We start from the raw sequence: 17,092 nt of genomic DNA, 5'->3' as shown, positions 1-17,092 counted from the left end.
CCCCACTAGTAACACCCATGTCAGGGTCACACCTTCTTTATCAATGGCAAGCGAACAGTGCCACGTTAGCTTACAGTAGGGTTCATTGTAAGTTCAGTAGGTTTTGAGAAAAACATAATGTTTTTCACCTGTCCCAAATATGTAAGAATCTTTCATTCCTAAAGAGTAAGATAAATTTTGCATCACATTTTCTGAAAGTTGGCATAATGAAATACGGTAAAACTGCTTCATGTTTTGAAAACGTAAGTTAAAATTTTTGTTCATTATTTTTTCTATCTACTATTCATAAGAATAATGTTTTACAAAAAGAGCAAGGTGGCTCCAGAGGACTAAGTGTGTGTGTGTGTGTGTGTGTGTGTGTGTGTGTGTGTGTGTGTACATGTATATACATCTATGTTTTGCACAAGTCAAGGTGTATAACATTTGCCTTATTCCCTTCATCCTCAAAGCTAAATTTTAATACTAACTTTAATAATTAAACCATATCTCTAGGCTATTATCTCCTTTGAAATGATTTTCTCTGGTTCTTATCTTTGTTTTAGCCCCCCAAAGAGTGTATTATCTATAATTATACACATAAGTACCATAGTTCCTACGTTTCTACTTTGTTTTGTTTTGTTCTTTGACAAGCTGTCTCTATGTAGCTCTCACTTTCTGAGAGCTTACTATGTAAACCAGGCTGGGCTCTGACTCACAGAAAGTAAAGATCTGCCTGCCTCTGCCGTCTGAGTGCTGAGATTAAAGACATATGCCATCAAGCCTGGAACTTTTCTAATTTTAATGATAAAGTTTCTGTATAAATACAGTCATCTTGTTTAAATTTTACTTTGTGGTCCTAGCACATTGTCAAGCTGGAGGAAATCTCCCTGGCTGCATCCAGGCCCTAGGCAAAGATGACAGCAGGCAGGGAACACTGACTAGGTGGCAACAAATGAAAATCACACATTTCCCCAGAAATGAGGAGATATTTTAATTTGTAAGATTTAAGATAATACAAGGTAGCTAACATGCTAAACATAGTGAGCCAGAGGCTGAACTGACATTTACTGGAGAGGAATTTTTTCCATTGAAACACTTGCTCGTTATTTTTTATTAAAGTGATAATTTTTTGTACTGATTTAATTCACAAAATTATGTGGCACAATGCATGTTTTAAACAAATTGTATGAAACATTTTATATGTGGTATATAGATCTGTTGGTATTGGTTTATTCATGTGTTTTTATGTGTGCTCATTTGACAAACTCATGTGTATAAATATACCAGAATTCAACAATTCAACATCAGATCTCTCTCTCTCTCCTCCCCCCTCTCTCCCCCCCACCTCCCTCCCCTACCTTTACTTTTTTGGGACAGGGCTTCTTCATTGATCTGAATCTTGACAATGGGGTTAGACTGGCTGACCAGTCAGTGAGTGAGTCATGGATCCTGCTGTCTCCATCCCCTAAGCACTGGGTTACAAGCACTAGCTGGGTATCACAGTCAGAGTCTCATGCATGTATGATATGCACTAAACCATCTACCCAGCCCCACAGAGAGACAATCCCTTTATATCTGAAAGGGGGTGGAAATGCAGCTCCATGATACAGTATGTGCTTAACAGTGCCTGATGCCCTGGGTTCAGTTCCTAGTACAAAGAAGTAGATCAACAAACCTAAATGATAACAAGAAGTTGTCCTTATTTAATATTTGATTGAATAAAAATCAGTATTTGTTTTAAAACTCAAAAAGAAAAAAAAGCTAATAATGTCTATTAAGTCAATTCACAAGAATTATAAATTAGAGGCAGGGACTGGAAAAACTAACTGGCTTTTCTTAAATTATTGTCCTTTAAACCCTCTAAATCATTCTTTCCAGTATCAGATTCTCGGAGAACAACCTCTTGTTACTCTTAAAATATTCATTGACACTTTGAAGGAAAAAAAAAGTACCACTGTTTTCTTCCTTGACTGCCCACATTCTTCCCCATCTGCCAACGCTCTTTCCCCTCCAAATCTTGTCTCTCTAGGACCCTGGGGGCAATACTCTGAGTTAAGAATTACTTTTTAAAACACTGTTTGCCATGGCACTCTCGGAGCTGTAAATTAGGCATTATTTTTTTCTTCGCTATTTATTGTGTTGTTGATTGACTCTTTAGGTTTCAGTGAGTTAACTAGTCTGGTTCTTTTACACCTTTGCTGGGAAATGGCTGGAGTCCTAGGTACATGGCAAGGCTGGGGCTCTCTTCTTCATCTGCAGAGCAGAAATAATGAGTCTCGCATAGAAGTTCACTGTTCATGTATATGTCGTGTATGAGTGTCCATCTTCATGTGGTTTGGCGTTTGTACACAGGCATGTGAAGGTCAAGGGTCAGATTTCTCCCTCGGTCACTTTCCACCCTTTACTTTAAGGCATATCTGCCACTGAGGCTGGAGCTCACACTTGCAGCTGGCCAGTGAGCTCCAGGGATTCTCCTCTTTCTACTCCATGGCACAAGGATTACAGGCATGTAGCTCTGTGCTCAGTATGTTATGTTGGTGCCCCAAACCCAAGCCCACGTCCTTATGCTGACATAACAAACCCTTGAGCCAGCTCCCCCTTTAACTCTACCTCACAGTTCTTCACCATCAACAAATAATTAGTTCAAATTATCCCTGCCAGAAACTTAAATATGAACACTTACTGCAGCTCCTTTGAAGGACTTGGGTTTGGCATAGATCATTGATTGTGTTGTGGGTTTGTGATATAGCCAGCTGTGTATACTTTAGAAATTCTCTACATTTCCAGTACTCTTTCTTTCTTTTCTTCTTCTACTTTTCTTAAGTGGTAGGGTATTGATAGATATATTATGGGATATATGTATATATACACACATATATATATCAATATACATAGATATTGATAGATATTTATGGACACTTATTTGTACTTTCATCATCACTGCTAGGTGTCACAGAAAATCAAAACCAAGGAACTAAAAAGATAGTGTTTTCTTAAGAGGAAAATGCATAGTCACATAAGAAATAAAGAGTACTTATTAAAATGATTGCTATAATGGGCACAGGGTTAATACAAATTTTGTCTAAAATTTGCATTAAGAATTCAGTGTGGACACTCACAGACACATACCTCTTAAAAACTAAAAACAAATATTAAAAAAGAAGTTAGGAGAGTTAAAATCGGTGTGATAGATGCATGAATTACTAGTGTTACAGGTTACATGTGAAGGCATGATAAACACATGCATGACTAGTGTCCCAGGCTACCGGTGAAGGCGTGATGTGTGTTTGACTAGTGCCCCAAATTACCTATAAAGAAATGGTAAACACTGTATGACTAGTGTCACAGGTCACGTGGTGAAGACATAGTAAAGTTAGCCCTTTCTTAGTGTTGGGTGAGCTGCTGCTGGGAGAAGACCACACAGGGCACAGGTGCAACCATCCAGATGTGGCCTGGGAGGGTGCATGTGGCAATGCTGACATAAGACAAAATGCAGAGAAGACTAGATAACATCTCTGGGCCAGCTGAGTATCATGGATTCCTTTTTATGCATCAAAAAGTAACTTCTGTTAATAAAAGATAGAGTAAGTCTGTCTTTGACTTCTCAGCAAAGTTCCAAAAAAATTTTAGTGTTTCTGTGGTTGATTTTAATTTACAAAGAAGGTAAATGCCGTTATTCTCCAGAAAATATTTTAAGTGAAATGAAAGATTGAGGGAGCTAGGTATCTTTAGAGATATATTTACTTGTACTTTGACGTAGTTTAGTTGTAGCTACAACTTTTATTTTCACTTTCAGTGACTGAAATTTGAAGGGCGGTTTACACGGCATTATATGAAAAGTTTTATCTCCTGTAGTTAAAATATTTGATTGCTTCTATCGCGTATTTAATGGTTAGTAGGGAAAATGAACAGGTATGGAACTGGCTGCAGTCTTTGCTTGTCTCAGTGAATCGATCTGAACGGAACTGAAAGAACAGGTATCAGTTCGTGTGTGAGACAAAGGACTTCGTAAACTGCGCTCATGCAACTCTGGAATCCCAGCACTCAGGAGGTAGAGGCCAGAAAATCAAGAATTTAGGGTCGCTGTAGCCTACGTAATTCAGTTGAGGATAGCCTGAGCTGTGGGAGACCCTGTCTCTAAGAACATAATATGGATAACAAATAAAAAAGCTTTCAGTTGTATCCTTGAGAAACATGAAAGTTGACTGTATGTGCACCCTGTACTTTGGACGTATTTATTACTTGCCAACACGGTATCGTATATCATCACAACCAGACAGCAGCATTAATTATATGGGAAATGGAAGCTGTTTTTTATGCCATGACTTCACTTGTCATCCCTATGGAATGTTTCTTCAGAACGAAGGAAGGTGGGCTGCAAAGGAAGTGGGCTTCCTCAGAGATTTTTCCAGTGTGGCTTGAACACACCCAGTTCTCTTTGGAAATGTGGACTCTAACTTTCCTTATCTGTTGAGATGCAGGCTTGTTGGCACTGCATGTACGAAGTGCTGACTTTGCCTAATGTTTGAGCCAGCCCAATTGTGACTGGCATGGATACAGCCCAGTTGTGACTGACATAGATAAAACCCAGCTGTGACTGACATGGATACAACCCAGTTATGTCTGGCATGGATACAACCCAGTTATGTCTGGCATGGATGGCATCCTGAAATTGTTTTGATCATGCCCATCCTAAGATATTGATTTTTCTTATTTAAACATTTTCAAGATGCATATTTGTTCCCATTTGGTAAAAATTTAGAGTTAGAAAACAAAAGTACATAATCTCCCTGAGGAATAAGAATTATCAGTTTTCACCTTTCACTAGTATGAGTTCCTGGGATTCTACAACACATTATGGGTATTGATGAAGATGCCCAGAATTTCCTTCCTTCGAGTATTTGTCCAAGAGTAATAACACACTAAGGTCCCAGACCCGGAAGTGAGCAGTGTAACTGGCAGCTGAGGCTCCCAGGTGTGGGATGCATTTCTAGTTGAGTGTACAGTTCATCTGGGCAGCTGGGGATAGAATTCTGGTTGGTATATGAAGATAAAAACCATTCACAGCTGGCAATGAGGGATGATGGGAGCTCATTAGAAGGCAGGAAGCAATGTTAGCACAAGGGGGTCAAGGTTGAAAGCAGATGTACCTGATGGCCCAGTGTCTAAGAATGGTGAGGTGGAAGGGAAGCTTAAACAAGGAGATGCAGGGCAACAGCTCACCATATGTGGTGTAGCTATGCCTCCTTCTCTGAGGGGAGGTTTGGTTCAGGGTACCAAACTCCAAGGATGCTCAAGTCTCTGACATGTAAGTGGCCTATAACCTTCTTTTCATGAAGCCTAGGCATACCCTCCTGCATATTTTACATCATCTCTAAATTGTAAATTCTTGCCAAAACATGCTTGTTCTGTCCATAGTTGCACTCTCGTGCTTGCAAAAGACATAGGAAGAAAGTCTGTACACATTGAGGACCTCAGTGTGAATGTAACTGTTTTCTTTTGGGACTCTATTCTCCCTGCTGTCAGTTGAACTTGGCATAATCCTCATATGCATAACCTGGAGTTAGAGAAACTAACCTTGGTCTGTGGTACGAAGATAAACTTCCTAATGTTTTGGAGATGGCTCAGCTAATGATGTGCGTTCTGTGATACCATAATCACCCAAGCACAATCTCCAGAAGGCGCGTACAAATGCTGGGAGTGATGATCATGTTCATCATTCTAGGCTCTAGGAGGCAGTGGCAGGAGATGCCTGGGGCTCACTGGCCTTCCAGCCTAGCCAAATTGGCAAATAAGAGATGATACCTCAAACTCCAAGATGTCTTCTGGAGAATGGCATGGAACTTGAGCTCAGGTCTTTGTATCTATGCGTATTGGGCAAGTCACATGCAGATGCATGGGAACTCGTGCACACACACCGTATGCAATCGGCCTCTGTGTTTTCAAACGGTTGCATTGTCATTTAACCAAACCCAATACATGTTATGGCCTCAGCTGTGCTCGCGTTGGTGGAGTAACCCGGCATGTGTACTCTTTTCCAGTGAAATTCAGCAACTGCAATCGGAAAAGGAAAGTTCAGTATGAAAGCAGCGAGCCAGCGGATTTCAAGGTCGATGAGGATGGCACGGTGTATGCTGTGAGAAGCTTTCCTCTCACTGCAGAGCAGGCGAAGTTCCTGATATACGCCCAAGACCAAGAGACCCAGGAGAAGTGGCAGGTAGCCGTAAACCTCAGCCTGGAGCCAACCCTAACTGAAGAGCCTGTGAAGGTATGGTCACAGACACAATTTGCGGCTGATGCTTAGCAACTAGATTAATCATTCTGACAGACTATCGCTTTAATTCTTACGATATAAATGGATGGCCAGTATTTCCATTTTGATCAACCTCAGTCTCTTTATTAGTACTTGGTTGTGTTTCTAACGTGATAGCCTAAGTATTTTTCAAGCAACCAGAAATTGCCTTGGAGAGGTTTGTTTATATTTTGAGATTTATAATTGAATTCAGATCAGAAGTAGGTTCTGTTATATTTCTGAGATGCTTTACAAGCTGTTAAGTATGACCACAAAATAAAGACGTCTTTGGGAGATGTCATCTGTCCAGTTTATGAGGTAGGGTGTGCGGATGTACAGTATGGACAGGAAAGTGTTTCTGGAGACAGGGTTGAGTATTGTCCTAGCTCATGAACAAATTGGGGGAGCATGAAATATTCACCCTGCAGCTTTAGAAAACTTTAGAGGGGTGTTATACTCCCTCTCGCCGAAGCAGTTGTGAGCTGGGGTGGAATAAAGGAAGTGGGTTTCCACAGAGAACTGCTGGGCTCAGTAAACATTTATTGGGCACTTACTCTGTACAAATACCCACATAACAATTTTACGTGAGACAGAGTAATGATTTCAGAAATCCTATGCCGTTTATAAATACCAGGTTCTTTGAGTTTATTCAAACAAAGATTCAGGGGCACACCCATATATGTTGAAGGCCATGACTTTGAACTCTAGGCATTATGTTTTGTATACTACAGTCACAGATAAGAACACAGGCCATCCTAATATTATTTGTGAATGCATTCATTCAGACAAGAATTAATATACTAGAAAAATATTTTGCTTTTCTCTTATACTAGAGTTAAGGCTTCAGATCATGCAGAATACAATGTATGAAGTCATTGACTGTTGCTAGGACTCAGGCCACTTGAGTGATATATAAAGTAGGAGGCTGGTACCTAATGGGGTGAAAAGATGCGTCTGTTTTTTTTTTTGGCGCTCTGTGCTCCAGCAACCTGTCTTGGATGTTTGCACAGAGACAGGAAGGGCTAATGGCTAAAATGTCCACAGACGTTGCGAGAAACAGAAGAAAATGTTGACACATAGCAGAGATTAATGCCTAGTGTGCAAAGTGGGTCATTTACTGCATCCATCACAGCTGACATAGGTTTAGAATAATTACAGCATTAATTCTGTGGGATTTAATAGGGTCATAAATATTTGAGACATTCTTTAGCGGTATATATTAAACTTCTCTTGGAATTCAAATTATATCTCGGCACCTCGAGATGTGAGTTTAATGTACAGTGGGAGCGTTACCTGAACTGTGGTCTAAACTAATGAGAAATATATAAAAGGGCGCTATTAAACTTTGTTTAATATTAACTACTCTCATAGATGGTTTATGGAAACGGCAAGTAGTTTACTCAACTGGACTATCTAATAAATTGTTTCTAATTCAGTTCACAGTGACTGGTGCAGCCCATATGCACCACAGCATTTGCAGTTACTGAACAGGAGCGAGGAAAGAGCCTCCTGAGATTACTTTTTTACATAAATCACTGTGGTTCCTCCGCACATAGGTATCCAGTAATGTTGATTTGATTGTAGAGAATGAAAGATCTTCCTAGTCCTCAGGTATGTTTTCTTGCCGTTTAATGCAAAGGACCCACATGAAATTGAAGAAATAGTATTCCCCAGACAACTCGCCAAGCACAGTGGTTCCCTACAAAGGCAGAAGAGAGACTGGGTCATCCCGCCAATCAATTTACCAGAAAACTCCAGAGGACCGTTTCCTCAAGAGCTTGTCAGGGTAAGGAGTGAGGAGCTGTCATTTTAATTATTTTGTGGCTAGGACACATTAGAGATGGTTTATGGCATGTAGAAATACAGGTGAATCTGAGTGGAAGTGGAATTCGTAAGAAGCCTCCTTCACTTTCCTTTGTTCTCTTGGATTATTTATACACACAACTCTCCTAGGAGCTGGGCACTGAATGATAGGGCTTTTGTGAACCCGTGAACCCCAACACCACCCCATCCCTCCCCTTCCAGCTCTCACTATTGAAAACATAGTCTTATCCAGGACATTTCATGTTGATCTCTGCCCTCCGAAGATAGTTTGGGACAGAGGAGAAAAGAAATAAAGGGCAATCATTGCTAAAACTGTCAGCACCAAGTGCACTTGCAGGGTTTTTTTTTTTTTTTAAGGGAAAAAATGATCTCTGGTACCATTAACAGAATCCCTGGGGTAGTGCAAAACTCAAGCCTTTCAAATCTGAGAAGGAGAGTTCTGCGAGAGTTCTGCAGTTACTTTCACAGCATACCGTCAGACATGAGAAAAAATAAGTAAAATCAACAGGGTATTATTTACTTAAAAGTACAATAATATTGAATCATCATATTCCCATTTATTAAAATGCAAATGTTTCTATGATTATTTTAGTACTCCAACACATACATAAAAAGCTGTGAGCTTTTTAAATAAGTCATTTATTTGTGTTGTATATCCTATCCAAATGTGTATTATATAGTTCAATTTAACAATGAGCATAACCCCAAATAGAAGTGCTTTTTATCAACACTCATAAAATATGACTGAAGATCAGAATTATGTGCTAAGTTAAGAAATATCTCTAGATCAAATGGCTGGATTAATTTCCCTTACCTAGTACATAAAGATCCACATTTATTATTGCTCACCCTGCCCTTTCTCTGTCTCTACCTTTCTTTCATTTTCCATTTCTCTAACCTGCTCTGCTCTGACAGGATGTCCTTTTATTAGGAGTATCAAATATACCCAAAGAACCTCCCCGAGATGCTTTCTTAGAAAAGAGAATTGCAGCCTTCAGTACCACTTGAAAACAACATAAGAAGCTTTTCTTGCACTGAGTTAGTGCAATGGAAGCAAAGAAATCTGATGTCCCCAGGAACAGAGTCCCACATAAGGTTCTTTCAAGCTGTGGCTAAACAATTATTATTTCTTACCATCTCTAATATGTGAAGACAATATGATTTTTATTAAATTAGACACTTGTTACTGTATTGTAAATATTTTATGGCAATTTTCTCTAAAAGTGGACACTGTTAAGTTTTGGCATTTTGTACAACTCCCAGCTAGTGCTTATTTAGATGAAAGGGTTACCCCAAGTCTTTCTGGGGATAGGTAATATCTCTTCTTAAGCCCACCACCAAAAAACAAAGAATAGAATTGGAAGACGGCATAGTTGTAGAGTGCTTTCCATACAGCACAAGGACATGAGTTCAGATCCTACCTGTAACTTCAGGGCTGGGGGATCAGAAGCAAGAACCCTTAAGGCTTGCTGGCTAGGCTGTCCACAGAAATCAGTGAACTCCAGATTCACAGAGAGACCCTGCCTCAAAGAACAAGGTGGAGGTCAAATCCAGAAAAGGCCCACATGTATGTATGCATGACACATACAACACACAGAGAGAAGGGGGGGGGTGAGAGGAAGGGAAAAAGAAAGCAGAGTAAGGGAGAGGTCACTGATACATGGGTGTGGGTGGGGGCGGGGGTGAAGCAAGGATCTGAAGAGTGGTGTGCCCCGTAACAAACATGCTATTGTTATCTGCTTACATGATCGTTTTCTTGATCCCCAGATCAGGTCTGATAGAGATAAAAACCTGTCCCTGAGGTACAGTGTCACTGGGCCAGGAGCTGACCAGCCTCCTACGGGCATCTTCATTATCAACCCCATCTCAGGGCAGCTGTCAGTCACCAAGCCTCTGGATCGCGAGCTGATAGCCCGGTTTCACGTAAGCTTCCAGCCAACTATTGAGTCTGTGGCTGCTCTTCAGAATGTGTGTATGTGTGGCTTTCCATTGCCTCAGGACACTCCCATGGTTTCAACACTGAGGTTTAACACCAGAAAAGGATCTGCAGGCTTTCTGCTTCCTTTAATAAGCATGTTTATGAAATCGATGTATGCTATGAAACAAGTCATATCAAAATAACATCAAACCCAGGGAAATGGCCTGAGACACCATCACTTTTGACATGCCAGTACTTGCCTTCATATAAATGGCTGAGAGAACCCACTCGAACAGGTTTGGATGGACAGGATCAGAGCAGCAGTATGTAAACATTCAGACCACAGATTTTTGATGTGTCTAGTGCTATAATCACAGCAAACCTGTTTGTAATTTATGGTGAATCTCCTTTCAGACTGCATCTTATTAATTTTTTCTCTTATGAAGAGCTTTTTTCAATAGGGTTTCCATGCCTAGTCTTCCTATATTTTCTCTCTTTTATTATTTTTTCATAGGCATCAGTTACTTCATATTTGTATCATCAAGTTCATTTAAGTACATGTATGACGTAAATTGTAGCTTTCCAGGGGTGTTGATCAGGGCCCTCCTGAACCTGAGCTCCTCATCATCTCAGGTTTTGTCTATCACCTTTGCTTCTTGTATTTCAAATGTTTAGCCTCCACGGAACGATTTTAACAGAGAGAGTTAGGATCTTGACACGGTCTGGCTTTGCCCAGTCTGTTAACCAACACCATTTTTGCATTGCCATCTCCAGTGGTCATTAAGCCTTCCCCCATGCATGATGCTACTCGATTCTGAATTTTCTCACCAATAACATTTAAATTCATGCACCGGAAGAAAACTTTAAAATTGCTGGTGTCTTACAGTTACACAGATTCCCCTTGAACTAAAGAGACAAGCCTAGGGAAAGTTGAATACGTTTTGAGTTCTGTGACTCAGAACTCAATCATTACCTTGATTATTTACAATCTTATTGTTTTAAAATTCATGAGGGAACAACAGATAATAATTTTTTATTTTGTTCTGACATACAAAAATGGAAATAATACTTGGAAGTCTTTGACAAAGACTGCATAGCTGGATGGAGGTAGGACTTAATACTCTAGTTAGGGTAGTCTCTATTGGTGATGATCAACACAGGAGCAAACACTCCAGTGTTTTCCTGCTTTACTTCTCATCATCTAAGATCCTGTGGTGAAAATTCAGCAAATAAATATATTCAGCCGAGACCCAAGCAAATTGTTTCTCAAATGCTTGCTATGTATGCATTCAAAGCAACACCAGCAAAATAGAATTAATTACAGAATTGCAAGTATTTAGAGTAATTGGGATTTATTATTTTACATAACTATAATTAAATTTCAGTATTAAGAATCTGTTAATGGAATATATTGTGTTAAATAAATCAAGAAGAAAGTATCTTCAAAAGGATTGAAAAACAGTAATAAAATTTACATTGTGTTATGTCTGTAGTAATCTAGAAATCAAAAGGATGTCTTGATGCTGCTCTAACTGGATAAGGACATACCCTAAAGTAGCCTGCAGATTGGAGGACATAAGGAAAGAGTGAAAACATCCCACTTAGAAAGAAATAGTACAGTGGATAGCTCTTGAAAAAGATGCAACCACTGTTTTCTAGAAGATTAAGAAGATAATCAGGCCAGAGTAATGGAGTGATTGTATTTGTTTATGGTGAAGAACAACAGGATTTCCCAGAGAAACACTGATACTATCCTCTAGGACTGTGGTGAGGAATGTCTTATACACACGTACCTTCTTCATGTACAATTTATTTTTTAAAAAAGGTGTCATTTAAAAACAGTACTGTACTTAACAAATAGATATTTTCAATCTGGACACAGCTGGCTTTGGACCTGGGCTCTGTCCGCTGAGAGCCATGTGGCAATCACCATGCTCTGGTTTTTGGTCCTCTAGCTCTCTCTCTGTGAATCAACTAAAAGCTTCATACTCAGCACGAGTCCTCACCTAGAGGATAGGTGGCTTTCTGCTACTGAACTCTGCTCATATCAGAGTTGGGACAGCTTGGGAGGGGAACCATGCCTGTCTGTCCTCAGGATGTTCTTGCTGCTGTGGCAGCATGGTGACCACATGTTGGGTCATCTCCCAGACAGATCTTTAAGTGGCTCTGTCCTCTGGTTGCTTTTGCAGTTGAGGGCACATGCAGTGGACATCAATGGCAACCAAGTGGAGAACCCCATTGACATTGTCATCAATGTCATTGACATGAATGATAACAGACCTGAATTCCTACACCAAGTTTGGAATGGGTCTGTTCCAGAAGGATCAAAGCCAGGTAAGTTAGGACAGTAATAGATCATGAGTTAAAGAAATATAGTATGATAGCCCAGCTGGTAAAATACTTGCTGAGCAAGCGCAAAGACCTGGGTTGGATCTCTTATCACTGAAAAAGAACTGGGCCTTGACATGGTGGATGACAACGACAATCCATGCAGTTGGGAGGTGGAAGCAGTAGGAGCATGAATTCAGGGTTATCCTCAGCTATATGTTGAGCTCAAGGCTAAACTGATCTACCAAATATTTCCTCAGAGAGAAAAATATTTGTAACTGAATCTGTGATAGCACTAAGAAAAAGAATGTATCTATCTTTTAATATTATCTGTCATTCATGGTGCTTTTGAAGCAAATGGAAGCAACTAAGGGGAAAAGTGAAGAGGGAAAACCGCTAAACATCTCTTCATCCCTTGTGATTTCTCCCTTGTTTGAAGACAAGAACCTACAGAATCTATAGTAGCCTTTCTTTGCTTTGTAGTGTCACGTGAGAGACTTTAGATGTACAGAGTACAGATTTCCTTAGAGGGAACAGAGGATCAGAAAAAGCTACTTGGTGCATGTTACAAGGCAGTGAAACCACAGGCAAGGCAGGGCTGGTGACAGCTGTGACACACTGGGTATTTACTTCTAGAGTGCCCTGCCCCATATCCTCCACAACCCTCTTTCAGCTATCATAAGGAAAGTGGCCTGGCCTTGAGGCAGCCCTTGCCGAAAGCATCTTGCCATTGTGACGTGGTTGACATTTCAGAGTCTTGTACTGAAAACTAAGGACTTCAATCACAAATTAGCCAGGCCAGAGAGGCCTATTTAGTCTGAAAGCCTAGCAGACCCAATCACTCAGTCTGTAAAGGAAAGAAAAAAATAAATGTTTTACCAGCCTTTGTGGGCAGATTTGGTGTTTTGAGAGATTTAATTATTCTGTTTTTATAAAATATCACCATTTAAAGACACATATGCACTTGTACCTTGGCCTTCCCACCAATGTCTGCAGGTTCCTAAGGCATCAGCTAATTTGTGGGAAGAAACAACTCTGCCTTAGACTGTAGGTCCAAGTGTTGTCTATATCCTCCAAGATAAAGAGAGGTAGGTGTGGGGAGCTGCTGGAGGGCGGAGAGAGGCATGGAGGGGACTCTGCCCTCTGTGGCTCCTTCAGACTCATTTTCAGACAAGGTATCCTCCAGTCTCACACATTTTAAACGACAGTATAATGAAGGCCTAAGAATCAGACCAAGCCTTACTAAAATGGATCTTGTGCAGCTGGCGAGATGGCTCAGTCATTAAAAGCATGAGCTAATCCTGAGGACTTCAGTTCAATCCTTAGGACTCACTTGGTGGGAAGAGAGAACAGACTCCTGGAAGTTGTCTTCTGAGCTCTACATGCATGTTGTGATGCGCGCGCGCGCGCGCACACACACACACACACACACATGCGCGCACACACAGATAAACATATAAGTAAGTAAATAAAATGTATCTCATGGAAATATCCTACAATATAAATAAGCTTTGGACATTTTGACTACAGAAGTTTTATTTTTAATTATCATTTTCCTGTTTGGTTATTTCAGACTTTAGCTAATCCACTCCATTACAAGTCTTGTTATATGAAATAAGCCATTCAAGCTATACCTATTCACATCCAATCATGAGTTTCTAGTTAAACATCCCATGAATGGAAGTCTCTGAGTGATCACTATAAGGAAAAACTACTCAGGGTGCACTTCCTGTGGTTAGAAGCTCCCTTGCAGGCAGTCTTGAATTTCCGGGGTGTACTTCCTGTGGTTGGAAGCTCCTTTGCAGGCAGTTTTGAATTTCCGGGGTATACTTCCTGTGGTTGGAAGCTCCCTTGCCCTGCAAGAGCTTCAGTCTAGCAGGGGAAAGAAAGGGAAAGCCAGTCAATTGAAATATATGAAATAAAGTTTCTAAACTAAAAAAGGTGTGGACATGCTGCTTAATCAGACAGAATATCTTGTTGGAAAGAACGAGTTTTGAAAAGATATTTGAATAATACAGCTAAGCCATGACCAATTCTGGGGTGAATTCCCTACATTCTTAAAGTAAGCCCTGACTCTCTGTTTCCTAGAAGACAGAGACAGAACATTTTCTCATTCTGTTCTAAATAGTTCTCACAAAACAAACTAGTCTAAAAGTGACTGGGTTCTCTTAGTGCCTGCTTGGATAATCTGATTTCCATATTTAGTTTTAAAAATATTCAGTGGGTTAAAGTCCCCAGGCCAGTTACAGTCTTCCTTGAATCTTAAGAAAAATAACGGTGCGCAATGCTGAGTGTCTACTCAGCATAGCAGAGCAGTACTGCCTAGCGTGCTTCCTTCTGCCCCGGGGCAGTGGAATGGGCTCTCCCTGTCACATAGCTTCCCCTCAGAAAATGACCTGGGCACTGGGAAGAACTACCCCCAGCAAGCTCTGTGGAACCAGAGAGAGGAATGGGTGGCCATAAAATAGTTTTGCAAATAGTATCTCTATTTCTTGTTCGTTGCATCTATGTAAATTAAAGTTGACCATGAGCCCTTTGGGGATCATAGACTAGATTTGTTTTCTAGGTATGGGAAGAATTAAGTCTATAAACATGTGTATTTCTTAATTTTTTTTGCGTCTAGTTTATGTTTGTTATGATGGTATGTATGGGCTTGGGGATGCACATGCATGCCAGGCCAGTGGGTGTCACTCTTCAAGAAAAGCCCATTTTACCTTTTTTTCGGTCAGGGTTTCTCATTGGCACCAATTAGACTAGGCTGGCTTGGATGTGTAGCGAGTCCCAGGAATTGACTGTGTCCATCTCCATAGCACTGGAGGAATTACAAGCACACACCTCCTGGAACCCTTGCCCTTATGCTTCCATGACAGACATTCTACCAACTGACTTCTGCACTGCCATGTTTGATCATTTTAAAAAATATTTTTCTTTGAAGGATTTAAACTTTTTTGTTGCATGTGAAAAAGTGGGAACAAGACAGGCAAGATACTAAGGATGCCTGATTTTAGGCTCCCTGGAGTGAAGGATGACCTGCTCTGTTCACCTCTAGGGACTTACGTGATGACAGTCACTGCTATTGATGCAGACGACCCCAATGCCCTGAATGGGATGCTGAGGTACAGGATCCTGTCACAGGCTCCCAGCACCCCGTCACCCAATATGTTTACAATCAACAATGAGACTGGGGATATCATCACTGTGGCAGCTGGTCTGGATCGAGAGGTAAGTTGACCCCAAACTGTCCTGAATGTGTGCATGTCTTAGAGGCAGCCGGGGTGGATGCAAACTCTCACTCCCATGCTCAGTTCCGCTCTTGGTCAGCAGTGGGAGTTCTCACAGAACTTCATGTCGTAAATGTTGTGTATACGGTATAAGTTAATGTCAGCTTCAGTGATATTTCACTAAGTTAGGCCAATACTCTCTTTTTTCCAATTTTGGAGGGGTTTTTTTGTTTTTTTTTTTTAAAGATTCCTCCTATTTTTGTTCATAGTCAAAGGTTTTCGTGGGGAACCAAGCTAGACATCATAGTCAAGGAATATGTCTCTGAATTCATTTTCAGAGACTACAAATAATGTGCCTGTGGTTGTGTGTCTGGGGTTCTGCGAATTGCCTGGTGGCCATGTTGCAAGGCAGTTATCATCTTTCTGGCACTTGCTTCTGACCTCTAAGAGAATTTACTTTCCAAGTCTGAACACTGGTAACTGTGTTAATTCTACTGTCGAGCATTTAAAGCTGGTGATGTCGAGAATCACACTTGTGGAATGTATGTTCCTGAAACACCAACATTGACCACATTGAACACCACTGTGACTCAATGTGAGAGAATACGCATATTTTGGTAAAGTGTCAGGTGGATGCGTAGTCCTGAGCACTGCGTTTTGCTCATAATGTCCCATCTGAAAGGGCCTTTTGAGCCTGTTTTTCTAGACATTGAACACTTTCATCCTCCAGCCTCCTTGTGCCTTCTCCTAAAGCTCTCTCCTCAGGAAACCTTCACACCCTTTCTCTAGTCTGTGTCCTGGCAGTTGTCTTACAGCTTGGCAAGGTTATTGAACATGCAGAATCATTGTTCAAGTGAATTCTCCAAGTACCAACACCTGGAGAACTGTGGGTTTCAATTTCCATGCTGAGTCAGCTTTTGCTGCAATCATATCTCAGATTATGTCAAAGAGAACCATCATGTCCATCATGATGTATATCATTGAGAAAGAATGGGGAAGTTGGGTTTGGTACTTTATCTGATCCAGTAGTGTTCACATGAATTGAAGAGAAGGCAACATGGCTGCTAGTTACATAAACACTATAATCAATTAACAGAACCAATCAAGATGAATTTATTTATGTCTGTGAAGTCTACTGAAAGTATGACCTGTGACATTTTATCCATTGACTTCCACTGTTGGTACTTCTTTCTCTAAAGGTGCTTGGCCTCTGAAAATGTTCAGTAATCCAAAGGTGAATTTAGTTCTTGTGGTGCTTTCAAAGTTCAGGGCACTGGAGAAATGGCCCAGTGGGTATATGTGCTTACTGTGCTGGCATGAGGACTCGAGTTCGGATCCCCAGATCTACATAAAAGGCCAGTCATTGCACGGTTCCTGTAAACTCAGCACAATGTGGGCACAGCGATTGGGGAATCATGGAACTTGCTGACTGCCAGCCTAGCTCCAGGTTCTGTACAGATTCTGTTCCAAAGAGTGAGGTGGAGTGCAGTGGAGTGGACACATGGTGTCCTCTTCTGGTCTAGGTGGAGT

At 40.8% G+C, this 17,092-nt stretch overlaps 1 protein-coding gene across 2 annotated transcripts in view; it reads left to right on the top strand.

Annotated features, from left to right (window-relative positions):
* Cdh2 (cadherin 2) overlaps positions 1 to 17,092 on the top strand; it is a 233,185-nt gene that overhangs the window by 166,634 nt on the left and 49,459 nt on the right. For both annotated transcript variants that reach the window (XM_026777786.1, XM_026777785.1), the window contains exons 3-7: positions 6,021 to 6,247; positions 7,911 to 8,057; positions 9,863 to 10,018; positions 12,203 to 12,347; positions 15,391 to 15,563. In XM_026777786.1, the coding sequence (XP_026633587.1) occupies positions 6,021 to 6,247; positions 7,911 to 8,057; positions 9,863 to 10,018; positions 12,203 to 12,347; positions 15,391 to 15,563 (848 nt within the window). The remainder of the gene's footprint in view (positions 1 to 6,020; positions 6,248 to 7,910; positions 8,058 to 9,862; positions 10,019 to 12,202; positions 12,348 to 15,390; positions 15,564 to 17,092) is intronic.

This window comes from Microtus ochrogaster, unplaced genomic scaffold (assembly GCF_000317375.1).
Source record: "Microtus ochrogaster isolate Prairie Vole_2 unplaced genomic scaffold, MicOch1.0 UNK84, whole genome shotgun sequence".
Taxonomy (NCBI): Eukaryota; Metazoa; Chordata; class Mammalia; order Rodentia; family Cricetidae; genus Microtus; species Microtus ochrogaster.
Note: the sequence above shows the minus strand (reverse complement) of the source record. Positions and strands in the feature narration are given on the sequence as shown.